Below are 20,377 nucleotides of genomic sequence, written 5' to 3' on the forward strand. Positions count from 1 at the left end.
TTTCTTTTGCGAATCATTGAAGGTCTCACGAAGGTGGGTCTTTGAAAACAGCCGTTGTATGTGGAGTTTTTTCGTTTGAAGCGTGGCACGAGTCTTTGATTCTGCCACGCAATATCACACGCATTAAGGTGACTCCTCATACTAAACCACACACATATAGTGTTTTCTTCTGAAGCAGTATCAGGATATGGGATAGCTCTGTGGTAGAATGCTTCCTTGCCATGTTGAAGGCCTGCTTCAAATTATTGTTTGAAACGGACATTTTTATTATATATTTCTATATTTACCAATTTTCTATCCCTGACGAGGCTTACTATCGCCTCACAGCCAATGACACCGACACCGGTGCAAGCGCCAAAACCAGAATTTCTGCAAAACAAGCCGTTTAACGCTATCGAGTTGAAATTACCACTTGTGCGTACCCAGAAGTATTCAAGATGGCGGCTTGTGCGTGATCAGCAGAGCTACGGAATGAAGCGGTCACGGAGACGTCACATCTCGCGCAACTAAGAGGCGAGAATCACATATGATTTCAGGACGTCAGGTTAATGTAAAAAATTGAAACTACCTGTTAAAAACATACTAGGATTACTCTGTCATGATTCACTCACTGTTACCAGTGCTTTTTTTCGCCTTTGAGAGAATACACACAAGAACAACTGAAAACTTTCGTGTCAATACGTTTTCCAAAATACTAGGTGGTCGAAATTTCCAAAGCCCTCCCATATATCGTTCCTCATAATCATGTCATAGCTCTATGCCGTAAAACACTAACACTAGCTACTATTTGTAGTAGTGTCTAGGGTTTGTGGAAATTCAGGCGTCCGCAAAAGCTGCCTGGCGCCATTTTTCCTTGAAGAGTTTTCAAATCACTCTCCTCATCACCGAAAGGATGGGGGCGCTGGTCATCATTCGTTGTCACTCCACTGCCATCCAGCCCCTCAATGGCTTAACACGGTGTCCCATTGACTTGCTCGCGCTCGTCTGACAAGCGGAGGCACGACAAAGGCCTCAGGAAGACAGTGTCGGCACCTTGGAGGATGCGTATGCGTTTCGGCCTCTCCGGCCTGCGGCGATACTTTGTACCTCGTTCTTCGTTGCTGGCAGGTGGTTACGTCGTCTCGTCGGGGCCCCGGCCTCAACGTGGTGCGCGCTCTTTTCGGCGGTGTCGAAGCCCCGAGACAGCGCCTTCTCATCGTGATGTTTCTCTCAACTGTCCCTATGTCTGTGTTCTATTTATTTTGCTCCGGGGTGCACGATCCCGGCAGCGCTGGCCAAAGTGTAGGTCGGCGCTTCAAACTTGATTCTTTGTTTGTCTGGTTGTTTTATGAGTGTGCCACTCGTGGTCACTTATCGGTACATTTAGTAACTTGTATTAGCTACTTGGGGCTCTGTAGAATCATGTTGTATATTCGTTTGATTGTATGAAACGATTGATCTCACTGTACGAAATTTTCGGTGATAAACCAGCCACTTGGAGAGCATCTCCTATAGGGTCTCCCTCTCTACGCGCGCGGGCTGCTGTCGCTTGCGCGGTGATGGTCCGAACTCTCATGAGCAGCAGTGCGAACGGTACACAATGTGACGGGAGAGACGAACGAGGACGCGGCACCCTGCATAGAGCGCGCAGTGCTCAAACGAGCGGTGGTGTTCGGCGCGTACGGTTATCAGAGAATCAAGGCCGCGCGTGGCCCGGGGTCTATGGGTAAAAATGAACAAGACATGACGACAGCAACACCACAGGACTTACGTTCCAAAAGCACAATATGTTTATAAGAGGCGCCGTAGTGGAGGGCTTCAGGAATTTCGACCATCTGGTGTTTGTTAACGTTGCGTTAACGTTAACATTGCGGAGCAAACGGGCTTCTAAAGTTTAGCCTCCGCCAAACTGCGACTGCCCCGGCTGGGGTCGAACCCGCGACCTTCAGGTCAGCAGTCGAGCACCTTAGCCACTGCTACACCACTGCGTAAAACAACTATTATTATTGCCTAAAGAAAAATGTTATGTCGCAAAGCGTTCAATGCTCATGTAAGTGTCGAAACCTCGTTTACAACCAACCTGATATCGAAAGACACGCCGGTGGTCTTCCTACGCTTGCTCATTTCTTCCTTGAACGTGTCAAAGCTGAGCTTGTTGTCCGTGCCGTATATTCCCTTGTCACGCGCAGTAACGTGGCAGAAGACGACCATTGTGCACAAGTCTTCCTTTGGCAGCATGTTGGCGTATATCGCTTGCCCGTTTACCGTGCAGATGAGTGTGCTGACCGAGACTGTAAAACATACGCAGTGATGAAACAATTAGTGCAGTGCGCGCAGGGCAAGGAAACAAAATTAAGCGAGGCTTTAAAAGGGTTGCACGATCGGCGAAGAAACCAGACCAAACGCCGTTCTTTGTTTGTTTGCTTGTTTCCCTGATAAATGGCACGTACCCACTTTGGTGGATTGGCCAAGAGTGCAACGTTGAGACTCAAATTTTATTTTAAATATAGTATGAAATTAAAAAATAAAAATAAAGAAATGAAATGGCAATAAAAATGCAAGTAATTTGCTTTTGAGCTTGTATTCCAGACTGCCATTCACCGTTTCAACTTCTTCCTCTTAGCTTGCAGTGGTCTCCTGCACGCGTTTAATTCTTCCTCTTTTTCTACGGGGGTTCTGCAACACCTTTTCGAGTAACGATGAAATGAATTCACTGGAATAGCTTGTTGCCTCACAATATCAAAGTAGCAAAAAAATTAGAGTCCATGCAGTACAAGCAGGGTTATAAAAACATTTGTCACACGCTGCAATTGAATTCTCTCCTCTATCGTCCTGGCAAAAGCTGTAAGCAGGGAGGAACGGCACGAGGAAAGAAAATACGTCACGCACGTTTCACGACATTTAAGCGGCTTTTCAGCGTGATCGCATGCCCGCGTGGAGAGGTCACAGCCTTTCGCGGCAATTTATGAAACAGGTGAACGAGCCATACTCAATTAGGCAAACGGCGGTGAAAATGGCTGTGACGAGCGATTTCCGAGCTTGTTCTGTCATCTATTGAAAGACAAGAAGGTGATTTCTAGCTGAGTGAGCAATTATCGTGAATTCGAGGCCACGTGCCGCGCTATACTATTTGGCTCGGGTGTTTTCGGGAGCCTCCACTACTGATCGGCATCTTTATCTGGCGATGCCTAAAACGTGTTCCAGGGCTCTTTATAGGACCTAACATCGCAAAACGAGCAAAGCAGAAAAAGTGCGATTTTACTTTCTTGTCTCGTCAGTTCAACCCTCATTTAGCTTTCTCTCACTCCCGACACTCCTGCTGCACAAAAACTTCACCCTCGCCCTTTGCTCTATAGTCTTTGACTCAATGCCACCTATGCTGAATTGCAATTTCAAAACTACATCAAAATTTTCTGCTTTGAGCGGAGCAATCAGATTCCAATGGCAGATTGAGAGCGTGAATTGTGTGTTCCAACGACACATTGAGCGTAACCGCAGATCACGGATTGCTCTGTGGAGCAAAAAACCTTTCGTTTTTTTTTTATTGCGAAAGAGTATTTTTAGCTTGAATGTGTAATAAGTGTCTATGTGTAATAAAGTAATTCTTACGCCGCCGAAATCGGTGGATTTGACCAGAAGTTCACGTGACGTATTCTATGCGTCCGCTTTTCATCCAATCACGTCCGATAGATTTCCGCTGTCCAACTCTCCCCGTCAAGACGCGCGCGTTCCGATTGCAGATATGACGAGAGCAACCCCTCTCGGATCTGCGCACTCTGTTCGATATCCGGCCCAGCGCTCGCGATCTGCCATTTGAATTCAACACTGGAGAAATCCTTCTGGCCTGTTCACTATGCAGGCATGACCCCTGACGTCACTCAACGCACGTTTGGGTCCCTTTTTTTCCGTCTTCGTAGTTTTCGAGCTGTACCCACAAATTCAACCGTATCATCGAGCCTAACTTTCAATACTATTGTCTCTCACCCCCGTATTCTAGAACGTCCCTTCACTCAACGCTTCACCTTCACTTGAGAAAGCAGATTGGAGCGCCGTCTCTAGGCATGGCAATTCACTGCATATCAGCAGTAATCTGCTGTGACTGTTGAGCAGCGCAGCGTCATTTTCAGCTCAGAGGTGGCGCAGTGCTCAGCTATGTCAAGTGAAGGAAGAAATTCGAGTCGAGGAGCGTTTGTGAATACGAAGGTCAGTTTTTACCCTCGTCTCCTGCCGAGTAGACGTGAGCATGCATGGTCTCACCGTTCGAGAAAGCATGATTGCTAAGCCTGGTAAAGCTTGTCGTGGTGCGCTTGTGTCTCCGTTAGCGATTGCATGAATATGACCCTGTTTTTATAGGCGCCAATGAAGTGCTGCGTGGTGATGTGATGTTTTTCGTTCACTGAATGTTGGCGCACGCGGTACACCTGGAAGGTCTCCTAATGAGGCAGTGCTGCAGGCCTAACTGTCGCCGCTGTACTGGAGGTTCAAGTGCTGGAGGTTCAAGTGCTTTCATTCCTCAAGGACGACCAAAAAGCTAGATGAGACAGAGTGGTTTATCAGGATGATTTCATTACGTGAGTACTCGGTGTCATTCGAAAGTATGTTTTTTTTCATTTGCTTTAAAAGCAACACCACTAACACGTTCTGTTCTTTCTATAGAATGATGTGTGTGTTTCTGGCTTGTTAGCGTAAGCCCTGACATTAGACATCTTCAGCTCTGCGTCAGTGACCACCACCCTTGCGATAACGTAACGTGACAAGACAGTGCAAGATTTAGCGTTTTTTTTACAAGTGGGTTTGCGGAGACGCGGTTTGCTTAGATGCTAAACGATGGCGAAACAGAGACGCACCTACAAGCGCAGATTTAACGTCTTCACAAGCGGAGCGAGAGATCCGTTTTACGTGTCTTTTCTGACAAACCAAACACGTCAAAATGGTACAATAAGGGCACGTGGCAATATGGTTAGAACAGACGATGGTAGGCGGTATGCTATCAGCACATGCCTTTCTAATAGTCTTTTCTTTTTACTCGGGATTTAAACATTACTTGCATTTTTTTACTTGTTAGTGGTTTAGATCCTTAGATCTTTTTTGTGTGGCTGCTTTGGCTTCTGGCTTTACCGTAACTGCTGGTTCTTTTTTTTTCTGATGAACTGTCTTTTTCACTTTTTTCTTATATTGGGGGCGTACTTAGCGTTTTAAAAGTTTTGGACCGCACTGTCTTCTTTTATTCATTGTTTTTCGCTGACCGGTTGTCACGAATTTTTTGTTCATCGGCTCTTTTAATCTTATTTTTTTGTGATGCTTCAATATGTGACGTAAATATAAGGCCTTGCGCTTGAAGTTTAGTAATTTTATTGTGAGTTTTAATGCTCTCTCTCTCTCTATGTGTGTGTGTGTGTGTGTGTGTGTGTGTGTGTGTGTGTGTGTGTGTGTGTGTGTGTGTGTGTGTGTGTGTGTGTGTGTGTGTGCGTGTTCGTGTGCGTGTGTGTGTGTGTGCGTGTGCGCGTGTGCGTCCGTGCGTGCGTCCGTGCGTGCGTGCGCGTGAGGGGGTGGGAGATCGCAAACATCTACAAATGCCTTCACGGACTCCGATTTGAGAACCACCCACTCAGCTAGGAGCTGAATAAATCAGTGCGTGACTTACATCGTCCGGGTGGCGTCATGGCTGAAGAAAAAGAACATATCGTGATAAATCAACACATTTCACTGAAGAAGCAACAACAAACAGCGTATTGCATATAACGATCAGTACTGTCGTGTAGGTGAACACTAAGGACTGTAAAGCGCAAACACGACGCACGTACATCACCAAAGCAGGTACCTCGTGGTTGCGAATGGCGCAAATATGATAAAAAGAGCACCACCATTACACTAAAAGTTAACGCTTCTCCCTCGCGAGTGTTGGCCTATACAATACTGCTGCTGAGAAGCAGCCACAATGCACTGCAAATATAGACCTTATTCTAGCTATCCCCCTTCTGCCTCAACCCCTGAATTCTCAAGGTGCCCGTACAAATGTTCTCCTGCAGGATGCACGCGCTCTTATCCCACCGTGTGTCTGCTCTCCTCGCCCCCTCACCTTATATGGTGGAGGAGGTCGTGCTTATGAGGCTTTGGGCAGGAGTGGCACTTACACCGGCTGTTATATTAAAGTGGAACTGGTCTCAGTTGCTGGCTGGTGATACGTAATATTTTACTACTCCAGTGATGCAAGCAGTTGCATAACACCTTAGATGGACATGCCAAGACTACTGTAAAGCGACTGCTCGCGTAATCTGCTGCAATCTGGCCTTCACTACAGCGACACAACCAGTCACGACCGCTAGATACATAACACATTCTACAAGTCACTACTTCATTTCATACATAACACCGGCCCAATGACGCAGATTTAATACAGATACATGCACAAGATCTAATTCCTTAAAGGCAAGTCTGTGTCGCAAAAAAAAAGTTTAGACCTAAAATGATGGCTTATGGGGTGTCAGTGAACGCTTGCCATTGTAAGGTCCACTGGAAAATGTCACAGAGCGCAGCAGTCTGCTTCATAGACAATTTCACATAATCAAGTAATCACCTTGGAATGTTGGGTAAATGTTTATCTCTCTTTTTTGTATCTCGTGACGTGGAAAACTCTGTGACCCTTACTTTCGTATCGCGCGACATCAAAAACTCTATCTCTTATGCATTCACACCTCAAACGACTGAAAGTGAAAGCTATCTTCTTTGTCTTCTCATTCGATGTAGTGATGCTGCCCCCGTCACCGTTCAAATGCTTTCTGCACCTAACGCGTTCTTGCACTGCTTCCATGATTGGAGGCAACCCGCCAGCTTTTTAGGGGCGAAGCTCCTTAAGGCGTGGGCTGTGCGTCCCCTGTATGTAGCCACCTCTCGTTTAGTTCTTGCAGTGTCCACTAGATGGCGGTACCGTCTCCTGTATGTCGCCTCCTCTCGTTTAGTTCTTGCAGTGTTCACTAGATGGCGGCACCGTCTCCTGCACGTAGCCACCTCTCGTTTAGTTCTTTCAGTGCTCACTAGATGGCGGGACTTGTAGCTGATGATGAAAAGATGCAAGATGTTTTAAACTAGACGGCGGTACTTGCAGTTGATGATGAAAGATGCGAGATGTTATAAAATAGGAAAGATGTCACATATGGCACGTGTCATTGGTGGAAGGCAATCGTTCGATTTACTGCGGCGACGTACGCTAGGGGGAGCATTGTAATAAAATCGAATAGGCAAAATGTACGGAAGATTCATGGTTTACCAGGTTTTCCTCCAGAGCTTCGCCCACTCATCATCATTCACTTCATGGATATGGCGGCACTTTTTTTCATTGCCTCCGTAGTCGGACCCCGTTTCACCAAATAGTGATGCGATGGGATGAAGTTAGCACGTGATGTCACTGTGGCGCCATAATGACATAAATTTTGGCATGCTGCTTTGACGTCCTAAATACGTAAACGGTGACGTCACCACGTCATGCTGATGACGTGATGACGGACGCCACGGAACATTACACGCCTTCGACATGGGAGGCGTTGGTCCGAGTTTGATAATGCATCTGGGGCTTTCACCTAAAGGAGATGGGAAGCTGCAGCATCGACAAATTGAACTGCTCAGCGGGTGTGCGTGTTGCCTAATGGATGCGTGGAAAGTTCGCAATTCAGAAATAAAAAGCTGAACTGTGGTTAATGGACAGGTTGCAATCGTACTTGCCGTAGACACTCTCAGACAGATTTAAACGGCTAGTCTTACGCGCACACACGGTCGCTTCACGGGGGCGTGGTTGAGTCAGTTTCCTCAAACTAGAGGAAGCTGTGGCGCTATAGTGTTTATTGGAGCTGCAACACACGGTGCTTCAACGAGCGTGCGCATGATGTAGTGCACGAATTTGTCTAATCTTCGTTCTTTCGGCGTTGTTTAGCTCCGCGTGACCTGAATACGCTTTGCCGCAATACGATAGACACAAAAAAGAGAAAAAAAAAGAATGGCAGGAAGGTTTAACCAGATGCTAGGATCCTGTATGCTACCCTGCGCTGGAAATAGGGAATACGGGGTTGAAAGGAAGTACTTTGTGGTCTCACGTGGCCATAGAATTAGCGCAACCGATTTCAGAACACTTTATTGATTTACTGTCACCAAAGTATAAAAAATACTTTGAAATCCGTGACGTGAAGTCTGCTGGTTTTCGCACAAAATTTTAAAAAAAACGCGTTGGAAACCTTGATTGTCTCGTCTTATAGTGCGCTTATGATTTATTAAAGTTACCAGCGTGCAGTTTATCAATCAAAACAATTTTATTGCTTTACTTTAGAGTCCCTTTAATGCTAGCAAGTGACTGTGCGCGATGTACGCATATTTATGCTTCAAAACTGGCAGTAAGACAGCCTAACCAAACAGTTAGCAATTTTAAGTTGTGACTTACGTGTTGGCCATGGTGCCGGAGCTACAGGAGCAAAACAAATAAAAAGCAGTTGGTTTAGCTTCCCGTTACACAAGCGATAAGATCACCGTACGTAACAATGATTAACTTGCTGCCTGCATTTGGCAAACTGTCGTGATCATTAGAAGCGCAAACAACATGGCTTTTGGTACCGTCCAACTCCGAAATGCCTCTTCTGACGCTAGGTAAAATCTGTGCTATTATTCATACAGCATCTTGGTAGTGCTACAATCTCGCTCTGGCTCTCAGGAAAGACACGAAGAAGAACACACAAAAAATATGTAACCAATACGTGCCCGTCTGGAGTAATACGTGTTATCTGGGCGTCTTCGTGATCAAACAGCTCGTCGAAACTAACTAGGTCACACGACCAGTGGTAGACGCTGATAAAGACTTTTTATGCTGCGTAAACTAACCCAACGATAAACCTTAAAGACTGCCAGCTAGAGATAGGTCACTCGGTAGTGAGCCGACTGCTCTGAGCACTTCAATGATTGGGTGATCGATGTTTCTGCAGAAGTGAGAATCTATACATTTATAGGGGACGAGGTGCGAACAACAAAAATGTACCACAGTGCCGCTGTTGCGTTAATAAATGGCGTTCAATAGCGAATCAGGTTTATAACAGTGTTCGCAATAGCGGCCGGTCATTTTATCGCTAAAAGTCGAACCACAGAACTTACCAAGCTCCCGCAGCGCCTCTGTCGAAAGCGAGTAGTGGTAGTAGGTATTCAATGCACGCTTTGATGCATGTTTTCGCTGCTTTAGGGTGAGGAAATCTGGAGCGTTTACTGCGGCGTGGTTGCTATATTTGTGCTCACGGCTGTCCTACTGGCGTTTTACCGCTCGAAATTGGCGCCGTTGCCTGGTGCGGGACGCGGAGAAAAAAATGGTCCGTGGGTGCGGCAGCGTAGGTCCCTTCAAAGAGTGGTAATACCCTGCGGGTGCCCACACATCGAAACACACCGATAGTAGGAGAGTACCACCGCCTCTAGTGGCGCGTAGGGAGTTGAGGTTCGGACCCTATTGACGAAACGTTGTCCATTTTAGGCTATTTGCACTTATGCCATATTTACGAAGAAAATATTTCATACCTTCATTTGCATGATAATCTGTTAAGTGCTTAGGCTGTGGTCCAAACTTCTGTGTGTGAATTTTCCACATTCAAGTGCAACGAAACTGTCCTTATGATTGATCGACCGACCGACCGACCGACCCGACCGGACCGACCGGACCGGACCGGACCGGACCGACCGGACCGACCGGACTGACCGGACCGGACCAACCGGACTGACCGGACCAACCGGACCGACCGGACCGGACCGGACCGGACCGGACCGGACCGGACCGGACCGGACCGACCGACCGACCGACCGACCGACCGAGCGACCGACCGATTGATGTTGTCGCTTACACAGAGGGAAAAGACAAAAACAATCTTGATTACAGGGTGTTGATTGGACCTGAAGCAACCCCATGGGCAAACGTTTTTTTATTTCTTCAAGCTTAGTCTGTCCCTGAACCTCTCTCCACTTTTCATTTAGAGTGAGGTGTTCACATGAAGTGTTTTGAGCTTCATTTGCTACTTCAAAAAGCGTTGACTTCAAACCGAGAGGACCATGAACACTAAACTATTCACCGCCTGTACGAGTAGGGTTGATAGGACCTACTCGTTTTCGCCGTTGCTCTGGCTCCCACGCCGTGGCTGCCGACCGCGGATATATCAGTAGTGACGTTATAAACACCGAATTTGCAAACTGGCGGCGCAAGCTATCTGGCTGTTGCCCGGCTGTGAAATCCCCCTTCAGCTTGTTATCATGTTCAAAGGGCTTGTTCAAAGGACCTCTGTGTTTCTTTTCTGGAGGTATGACCTTATGATGTTGTGCTATAGCTAGAAGCAGCTGATTCTTGTTGTCAGTTGGCAACATAAAATGTTGCCAAGAGGAGTACCACTTGCGAGTAGGAAGGTAGAGCAGACCGATGATGCAGTGGTGGATGACGTGGACGTCTTTCGCGAAAACACCTTTTGGAGCATGTCAGACCACTTATCAATTTTATTCATAAGATCCTTGTCCGCAGTGGTGGTGCAGTGATCAATGCTCTCGGCTGCTGACCCGAAGCTCGGGGTTCAGTATCGACAGCAGCGGTCACATTTCGGTGGAGAAAAAGGGCTAGAGATTTGTGAACTACAGGACATCTGAGCACGCTAAGCACCAGAAGGTCACTTGTGGAGTCCTTCAACGAACGTCGCGAAACTCTTTAGTCGAACAAAAATAAACTACATATTCAAACTGAGACCCAACCGAGAGGACCATGAACACCAAACTACTGCACCACCTCCACAAGTAGGAGTATATCTAAGAGATATACTAGATGGCGCTCTACGTATTTCATTTCTCGTAGCTTTTCCGAGAGGCCGCTGTGCCATAGACATGCATACAATAAGGCGGTTGGGGGAAGGTACGCTAAATAGCGTTGGCGATGCAGCTTCTTTCCGATTGGCTGCGGCGCGGGGCTCCACCGGCGCGTCCGCTATCTGTGATTCTCCTCTATCATCACCGTACGAGTGCGTTCGCCGGATCGTGCTGCTTGGAACATGGATGATGAAGAGCGCGTGGTGCGGAAGGCCACTGCGGTCCGTGCTTGTCGGCAGGATCGTGAGGTGTGGGCGTACAGGCGCACGGACGGACGCATGAATGGATGCACGAACGAACGCACAGACGGACACATGGGCATTCCACCCCGCTCATCATCATTCCGTGAATATGCTGTAATAGTTTTTCATCTGTCCCAGTTTCATTTTTTCTCTGAGCATTTTTTCCCTTTTTTGATATTTAGTGGAGTGATTCGCTCACGTGAAGTATCTCAAGAGGACCTTAAGCTGCTTTCAAGGGCCGCTAGCTTCAAACCAACTAAACATGGTTTACCTGGCGTTGGCGGCATTGGTGTTGACGGCAGCGTTGGTTTCGTCAGCGGCGTTGGCTTCGTTAGCGGTGTTGGCTTCGTTGGTGGCGTTGGCTTCGTTGGTGGCGTTGGTTTTGTTGGTGGCGTAGGCGTTGTCGGTTGCGTCGGTGTAGTTGGTGCGGTTGGTGCCAAAGTTGGCAGACTCTGTGCAGTGGGCGTGGCCTTGCCGGCTGAAATAACCAAAATGCATGAAATTAGACATATTAGGTAAGGAAATTGTTACTTTCTTATCAAAAAGCATTAATATTTTGTGGAAGGGGGTGCTGTCGCGGTTTCTGTAAAAACAGGCATATATTTACTTGCGAGATGGTTTGTTGCAAGTGCTGAAGAGCGCCGAGGCTTACTTTGATATTCGCGTGGCTCACTTTCTAGTCCGCACGTAATTAGCAGTTCATGTGTTCCCTGATGAAATAATATTCGGGGCCGTAGGGGCTCCATTGAAGAGACAACCATGCATTTGTGCAGATCTGTCCTTCAGAGAGATCATTAATCAAGCTATGGGGCAGGTTTGGTGACTCGACCCCATTAGAAGTATATAATTTATGACTACCCCCCCTCCCTCTCCCAGATCGCTTCTTACGCACGCCTATGAGAACATTAGTCGCGCCGATTTGCCATGACTCACGTAGGAAACAGCGAACGTTGGAACCTTATCTGAAACATATACAGGTTGGTGTGCTCGTTCATGTTCTTTTTATACGTTGGTACACCATGCCGCACTATTCAAGTCTTACAGAAAGAATACTTTGCACTTAACAAAAAAGTGCTTCTTTGGAAACACACTCTGAACTCTGACTGTGTGTTAATTTGTAATTGTACATGTTCGGGTTTAACGACCCAAACCACCATATAATTCTGAGAGGTGCCGTAGTAGAGGGCTCCGAAAATTTCGATCAACTGGGGTTATTGAACGAGCTCCTGAAGCGAAGCACACGGGCCTGAATCATTTTATTATCCACCAAAAACTTGATCGCCGCGGACGGGATTCAGTCCTGCCACTTGCGGGACAGCAGCCGTGTGCACCGTGGTGGGTCTGTGTTAACTTGTCAGTGCATTTTATAAAGACTATAATTTTGAGGCCTTCTGTTCTCTTATGTTCAGACGTATAGATATGGCACGAAAATACTTATGCGTATTAATTTCTTATGCTCGTTCATTCAGCTGTTAGCAGCTGCAATGTCATTGTCAAAATTTGGGCAATCATGGTGTTCTCAGAAAGTTGCCGCCTCAACAAATAGGTCTGTTCTTACGCAGACAATTTCATGGGTGTTGCCTAAATCTAGGACGCTAGAGGCACGGGAACACAGGAGGGGCCCAGACCTTTAGAAAGCCAGTGCAAACGTTTGCAACTGCATACGCGAAAGATTCGGCAGATGTCATGCTTCGTGAGACACTCTGTTATGCGAAGCAGCTGGTAAGTGATGGTCTATGTTGATGTACTTTTTGGCTTTGAGGCAACTGTTACGAGGTGCGTCGATGTTAAGGGCAGTATATAAGTGTGTGTGTATATGAGCTTCTCGTGTCTTCACTGTCTATTTTCTCTGGATGCTCGTCAATATTTTCAGCGATGAACCAACCAGACAATTTCAAAGTTTTTTTGCTACCATTGTTCACGTTCAGTGCACCATCATTTCAGATTTGAAGGTGGCGTTACTTGTTTCATACCCGCGGCTGCTTGTCTAGTAGTTATAATGTAAGACTCCCTCTGTCGCGTGTTCGAATCCAGGCCATGGCGGCTGTATTTAGATTGTGGTAAAATGCTGGAGACAGCGTACTGCATTTAGGCGCCCGTTAAAGAATGGCAGATGGTAAATATTTCCGTTGGCGTACGACATCCCTCATATCGTGGTTCTCATACGTGAAAGCTGAGAATTTTTATTATACTATTTTTTATATGAAAACACTGGTAACCACATTCTGAACTACGCATTTGTATGCGTCATTTAACTATTGTCAGCACCAAACCCCAGGGTGTGTAGGCAGAAATATCTTTTCTGGAGGAGGGGATGAGGCCCGAGCCCGGTGTGCCACCTGCCGGCTACGCCAGTGCCCTAGGCGTGCGTTTTCGACAATCCCTACTGCTTGCCTGCTGTCCGTCTCGATTTGGCCCTTGGATTGCGGCACTCGCTCTGCAGTATACAATGATCATGAGCTGGCGAGTTTCTAGTGCGATAGCATTAAGCAGCTAGTTTCGCAGAAATTTCAGGATCCGTGGCGTCGGCCATGGTGTATTTGGTTGTGAGCGAAAAATTCGAGGTAGGTGTAAATAAAGATAGGAGCTGGATGGTGTTTAGACATTATCTGCGGCGTAGCTTAGGTCTTCACCTATACCCTATCTCAGAAGTTCCCTTCAGCTTTCTGAAGCCTACAGGGCCCCATAGCCAATAGGAAGACAATAGACCTTTTCACATGTATGCACCATCAAATAGGTATAACTAGATGTTTCATTGATTATGAGTTTGCTTTCTTTGAAGCGAGGCAAATTGCTTTGCACACAAACGATAAGAAGTGAAAGACGGAAAGGCATATGGGCATCGTTTGCTCCACCGCGATAGTCTAGCGGCTGAGATACTCCGCTACTGGTGAGCAAATAGCGGGATCGAATCGTGGCGGCGGCGGTTGCATTTTTGACCCATGCGAAAATGTTTTAGGCCCGTGTACTCAGTATTACGTGCTCGTTAAAAAAAATACCAGATGGTCGCGATTTCCGGCGCCCGCCCATACAGCCCCGTAAAGCCCGCATATCATGTATGGACAACGTTTTAAACGCTAATGATAGTAAACAATTGTCACCGTGGAAACCGAACGCAGCCATTTTGTGTGCTACGTAATAGTAGTATTGTGCAATGATGTGAAGATATGGCATGTGAGCCAAGCCACGTCTCTTACATGAGCGGCACACATACCCTTTAATAATATATATACGTAATACCATGTGGGAGGCGACTTGTTTCCCGCCGCGCAGCATACTCACTGGTCAGTGCAGGTGGTGCAGGAGGCGCAGGTGGGCTACCGCCGCCGCCCCCGCTATTGCCACCATGATGGCCAGCGTCGTCATCGCCCTCTTCAGAGTCTTCGGGATCTCCTGCCGATCGTGCGTGTATAAGGAAAAGGATATATAGTTACGCCCTCACTCCTCCACTGTGAAGCGCATCCGTTTATGGGGATAAATTATATTATGAAATCATTAGTGCCGTTAATTATCACTACGTTGAACTTTTGCGATCTGAAACTCTTACCTGCTTCCGGCCTTTTCTGTATTGCCACTAAAGAAATGAAGTACATTTTACGCAAGGGTTTCAGTGGAGCCTTATTGCAGAATTTACCTTGCCATTTTTATTATATCTTCAACATTTGAATGAACAGTGCTGTGATGGGCGTGTACACATAAAATTGGTTAAACTGACACATTAGGAATTAGATCACTCTATCTGTTCGCGTCACCTGATACAAATAAAAAAATCAATCGTTTAACTGCTCAAGGTAATAACGTTCGCAAGTCTTACCGAAAAATCTGCATGGATTACACAGATAAAAAAAAACGGTTGGTATTCACAAGATTGTAGTTGATTCAGACTTTTTTTTTGTCTTCTGGAAGCTCCACGAATGCGCTTTTTCTGTCTCACTCTTTCGCATCGCACTGCTCTCGGTTTTCGAAGTTTGTGTCGCCGTCTGGGAGTGGTAGACTGAAGTAATGCATCCTGTCCACAACTATCTTCGGCAAAGAGTCGTCGCTCCGTTCCGCGAGGTTCCAAATGAAATGTAATTATACCATCGCCTTACACTGCATGCATATGGATTTCGCGAAAGCGTTGCTCCTAGCATTCATGCATATTTAAAAAATAAGACTGGCCATGCATCTGTGCGCTTCGCTGCAAATATCGTCAAATAATCTTCCGGATCTTGTGCAGAACCGTAGGTCACTGCCAGATGGCAGCACCCTATTGTCATGAGTTGGGTTTTTTTTTGTGCATCACAGGAATTGTAACTCGAACGAAAGGAGCAAGCGCCTTCATGGGAACCTCATCGAATCTGCTTTCTGGGTGAGCTAGTGCATTTCGAGAGAGAGGAAGTGAATAGGCGAACACCCACCCACTAGAGAGAAGACACGGACACACAAGCGTTGCGTGTCCGTGTGCTTCATGCGAAGTTAGCTGGGGAACGCTACGTGTGCTCCCTCTTTTTTTTTTCATGGCTGCCTAACAAAAAAAAATGTTGTGCACGTTCTGCTATTTGAATGTATAATAGTCATCCAACTATTTCCTCGGGAACAAGCGTCACTTTCTTTTACACCGAACCTTCTGACGGGGAGATCAACAGCCGTTCCAGCGAAGCTCCTTGGGGGGTGGGTCGTTCCCTCCTCCGTCGATATTACACAGTGTGTATCCAGCCCTAGTTTATGAATTGCTCACTAGATGGCAGTGTGTGTGTATAAGTAAAGTTGTATATAAGATCGCTAGATGGTGGTAGGGTATTCTTCTGGTTGATGATTAAAGTGGGGGTTGGACGGACAGATTGACGCTTCACCCCACTTATTTATCATTCACTCCGTCAATAAACTGTATTTGTTTTTTTGCTTGAGGCTTCTGCAAGTAGTGTTATGCATCGTGTTCCAACACGAACGCATTACTTTTTCCACATTGAGAACAATGAATGAAATGGTTTGCACACACATATAAATAACTTCTGAACATGTAAACTAATTTTATACACGACCATATAGTTGACTAATCCTTCGGCTTTGCTCTCGCTTAATCACACTTGTGGAATATTTTTTTTTTAATGTGGGTGGTGATTCAAGTGGCCAGAGCAGCGTGCCATCTCGCTTGCCGTCATGAAAGCAACTAATTTGTGAGAAAGCGCTACATGTCAATTCAATATCGAAATAGATATAGTGCATCAGAACTGAAAGTTCGCTTTCGCTTCATTAACACCGATCAGGTTGCACGCTTGTAATGTAAGTGCGCGTTTGAACCAGGAGGCCAGCTTCACTAAAAGCATAGTCACCCAGTGCAATCCAACGCAGTGATAGCAAAAGGCCGCTGAGGGCAACGGTGTCATCTATGAGCAGACTACGAGCACTTTGAATGCACTTTTCCGCCTCCATTGGTAGATGGAGAGTGTTATCTATGTTTCATGAGAAGATTCGAAGTACCTCCACCGCAATATACACTCCAGGAAGAAACTTCTGCTCCGCGAAAAGCGATGGATTTTGCCAGAAGTCGCAGGCACCTCGTGATCAGAAGCGGTTTAAACTGTGCGTGCGCCGACGGACGCCGTTCACGTCGGTCGCGCCCCGCGTCGGACGGAGACGCGGGCGCTTCGCGAAGTGATCGGACGCGACGCTCATCGGCTCCGTCGATTTTCGGCTGGAACCGTGCTCTCTTCAATGTGGCTGCTCTAAAACTTGTGTGACTGCATCTGCCAAGTCAGCAAGATTCTGGGGACACCGATCTCACCCAGGTACGCCCAATTTTCGGCCACTTCGAGCAACTTTGCATCACAACGTAGCGAACGAGCTAAGCCTCACGGCGGCGGCTCCGCCGCTGCTGGATGCGGAGACGCCGCTCGGTCAACTCCTCAACATGGCGCTGCCTGAACTACGTGGCTACGACCCTACGACTCTGTCGTGGTCGTATATCCCGACAAATTCATCAGATGACGGCCCATCCACCATTTCGGCGGAGCAAGCCGACATTTTTCAACTCGTCGAGGGTCGGCGTCGCCGCCGAAGAAACGCGGAAGGAGCGTCTGCACTGAAAACTCCTCTCAACAATTCAGCCACTGGAGACGCTCGTGCTCCATCTCCTAAAGCTCCACAAAAGACTTCACCAGTCTCCAAGTGGACGCCGAAACCAACGGTCAGGATGAATCCTGGCGACTACGTGATCGTGCTCAAGCCACGCATCACAGTAGCCCTCAAGGCAGCGTTTCAACAAGGTGAGCTCGGCGCTGCCATTTCCCAACTCATCGGAAGGCAGCACATGAATGACATCAGCATTTCTCCCAATTGGGAGCAAAACATCATCATCTGTGGCACGCAGAATAACGAGGTGGCTCAGAAACTGCTGTCGGACTTTCAAATCAACACCAGCAAAGGACCGCTGCCGCTTCGCGGTCACCTCAAGCTCACCGGTGATGTGTGTCGCGGCGTGATTTCTGTGCACAACCTCGAAACCAGTGCGTCTCTGAAACATAGTGTGCAGTGGCGTGGCGGTGAACTAGTCTATGCGCGCAAGCTGGGGAACTCCAACGTAGCTGTGTTGACTTTCGCGGGAAGGAAGGTTCCGCGTTTCGTCCACTATAACGCAGAACTGACTCCCGTCAGGGAGTACAAGAAGACAGTGCCAGCGTGCTACCGCTGTGGTGCACTGGGGCACCGGGCGGATATCTGTCCCAACCCGGTCACCGAAAGATGCAGCCTTTGTGGCCAAAACGTGGGCGCTGGTCCTGAGGGGATGGCCCCCCACGAATGCAACCGAACGTGCATAGTTTGCGGGGGTCCGCACCTCACCAGCTCCCGCGAATGCACTGAAAAATTCATCAGGCTTCAGCAACCAGGGTCCAGGACATCGGGGACCCCAACAAAACCAAAGCACCGGTCAACTGGCAAAGTGCCAATTCCTGGCAAAGCAGCAACGGCAACGCTACCACCTGGCGCGGCGGAATCTCCAGCTCTCGGCGCTCCATCTGGCAACGCTGCACGCAACCAACCCAAGGTGGGCAGTTGGGTGGAGGTCGCCTCCTCTCCCTCCTCTCTCTCCTCTCCACCTCCTTCTGCCACAAGCACTACCGAAACACAAAAACTCAGGCATGAGCTCGCCCTTTTGCGATCTCAGAATGAAAAACTAGCCAGCGAACTTGACTCGCTCAAAACCAATCTCACTACTAAACCCTCGTTGAGCGACGAAGAGGAAAATATAACAGACAGGGAGATTCCTACTACTGTAGAGAGTCGCGTCGCGGCCCTGGAGACCCAGGTGAATGCCATAGAAACACAATTGGCCGACCTCCCCAAAATTATCCACGACACCATCGCGCGTCATATGGAGACTGTCATCGCACAGGTGACACAAACAGTAACTCACATTATCCAAAAGTGGATACAAGACAATCCACGCGTCCTCAAGCGCGTAGGGCCAATTAGGGACGTTAATCGCCCCTCAAAATTTAACAGAGTGACTCCAGATGAGTCGGACTTTTCTGAAGACATCTTTTCTGAAGACAGGATCAGGACTTTTCTGAAGACAGGATCAGGCATATCTATTCAAAATGACTATTCGCAAGCGACTTTGAAGAAACGGAAGTTTCTGTGGGAAAGCGCGAAAGCAGAAAAACTACAAGGTAAGAAAGTGCACTTGCTTCATGACAAGCTAAAGGTCGATAAAGAGCTATACTTTTGGGATGAGACAAAAAACATGCGTGTCAAAATAACGAACCAGCGATCTCAGCAGTCTGACATATGACCCGTTTTCAATGAGTATGACAAGAGTTTACGTATAATCAACCTAAACGCTCGTAGTGTAATAAATAAAACAGTACCTTTGGAAGTCTCCTTACTAGAACAAGACCCCCACATTGCCGTCATAACTGAAACGTGGCTACGGACTGAAATATGTGACGAGGACGTTTTTCCACCTTGTTATGAAATATTTCGTAAGGATAGGGCTTCAAGAGGAGGCGGCGTGGCTGTCCTCATTAAAAACCCGTTAGATGCTGTTCTTTTGCAAGACATCCCCGGCCTAGAATGTTTATGCGTAAAAATCACATGCTGGGGCCATAACTTTTTGCTGTGTGCCATTTATAGGCCTCCTGATGCCACCCCTGAGTATCTGGATAAACTAGAAAAACACCTGTCTCAATTCCACAAACATAAAATACTCTTAATAGGGGACCTTAACTTACCAGGCGTTAATTGGGAACGCTTTCAATCACTTTCTGAAAACAACAATCATTTCAATAGTATACTGAGTATAATGTTAACTCACGACCTAGTGCAGATAGTGCGGGAACCAACACGTGTTCAAGGTACTTCGAAATCAGTACTGGATTTGGTTTTTTTACCCAGACAATTATCAGAGTGCACAGTTCAAGTTGTGGAAGGTATTTCTGATCATCTTCTTGTCAGTGTTTGCTTACACATTGTTGCTCCTATGAAATCAAATAATTCTGTGAAGCGTTCTTTCAAAGACTACTCACGTGCAGACGATGCATCCATAATAGAACATTTGGAAACATGTCTAACTGATTTCACCGACACTGATGTCATCTCACTTTGGTGCCGTTTCAAAGATATATGTAATTTCTGTACAGATACGTTTGTACCAACCAAACATAAACTAGTTAATAGGCAGACACCATGGATGACGCGTGAAATCATCCACCTGAAGCGAAAAATAAAGAGATTAAAAAAACAATGCATATCTATCGGCAATCTAAAAGAACTAAAAGATAACCTTGCACGTACGGTAAGCTCTTCGAAAGATCACTATTTTAAGACGGTGCTACCAAACTTTATTTCAGAAGATCCTAAAAAGTTTTGGAATTATATAAGCGAAAAAAAGAAGCCAGTGTCTCAAATTTCTATTAATGGCTCAATTGTTAATGATCCTGGTGACATCGCATGTCATTTGAATGAGTACTTCCAGAGTGTTTTTAGTAAGTCTGGTGTTTGTCCAGCCAATCACACAACATTTCATCCCTCTGATGTCAGTTTCATCTCTTACCCTGGCGTGGTTTCTATGCTATTGAACTTGAAAACGAAATCTTCATGTGGTCCTGACAACCTTCCTAACATGTTTCTGAAGCGATATGCTGAGTCTATTGCAAAGTTTCTTGTTATAATTTACCGTAATTCTTTACTTCATGGTAAACTACCGGATGACTGGAGGGTAGCCAGAGTCGTTCCCATACACAAGAAAGGTGATCGATCTTTATTAGAAAATTATCGACCGATATCACTTACATCATCCTGTTGTAAACTTCTTG

The 20,377-nt window shown here is 46.8% G+C and overlaps 1 protein-coding gene across 1 annotated transcript in view; it reads right to left on the minus strand.

Moving 5' to 3' along the window:
* LOC142774256 (uncharacterized) overlaps positions 1 to 20,377 on the minus strand; it is a 96,205-nt gene that overhangs the window by 61,228 nt on the left and 14,600 nt on the right. Inside the window, exons 2-6 of the mRNA XM_075874644.1 lie at positions 14,364 to 14,474; positions 11,353 to 11,559; positions 8,408 to 8,428; positions 5,624 to 5,644; positions 2,060 to 2,270 (exon numbers count right to left, since the gene is read on the minus strand). Coding sequence (XP_075730759.1) covers positions 2,060 to 2,270; positions 5,624 to 5,644; positions 8,408 to 8,428; positions 11,353 to 11,559; positions 14,364 to 14,474 — 571 coding nt within the window. The remainder of the gene's footprint in view (positions 1 to 2,059; positions 2,271 to 5,623; positions 5,645 to 8,407; positions 8,429 to 11,352; positions 11,560 to 14,363; positions 14,475 to 20,377) is intronic.

This window comes from Rhipicephalus microplus, chromosome 10 (genome assembly GCF_043290135.1).
Source record: "Rhipicephalus microplus isolate Deutch F79 chromosome 10, USDA_Rmic, whole genome shotgun sequence".
Lineage (NCBI taxonomy): Eukaryota > Metazoa > Arthropoda > Arachnida > Ixodida > Ixodidae > Rhipicephalus > Rhipicephalus microplus.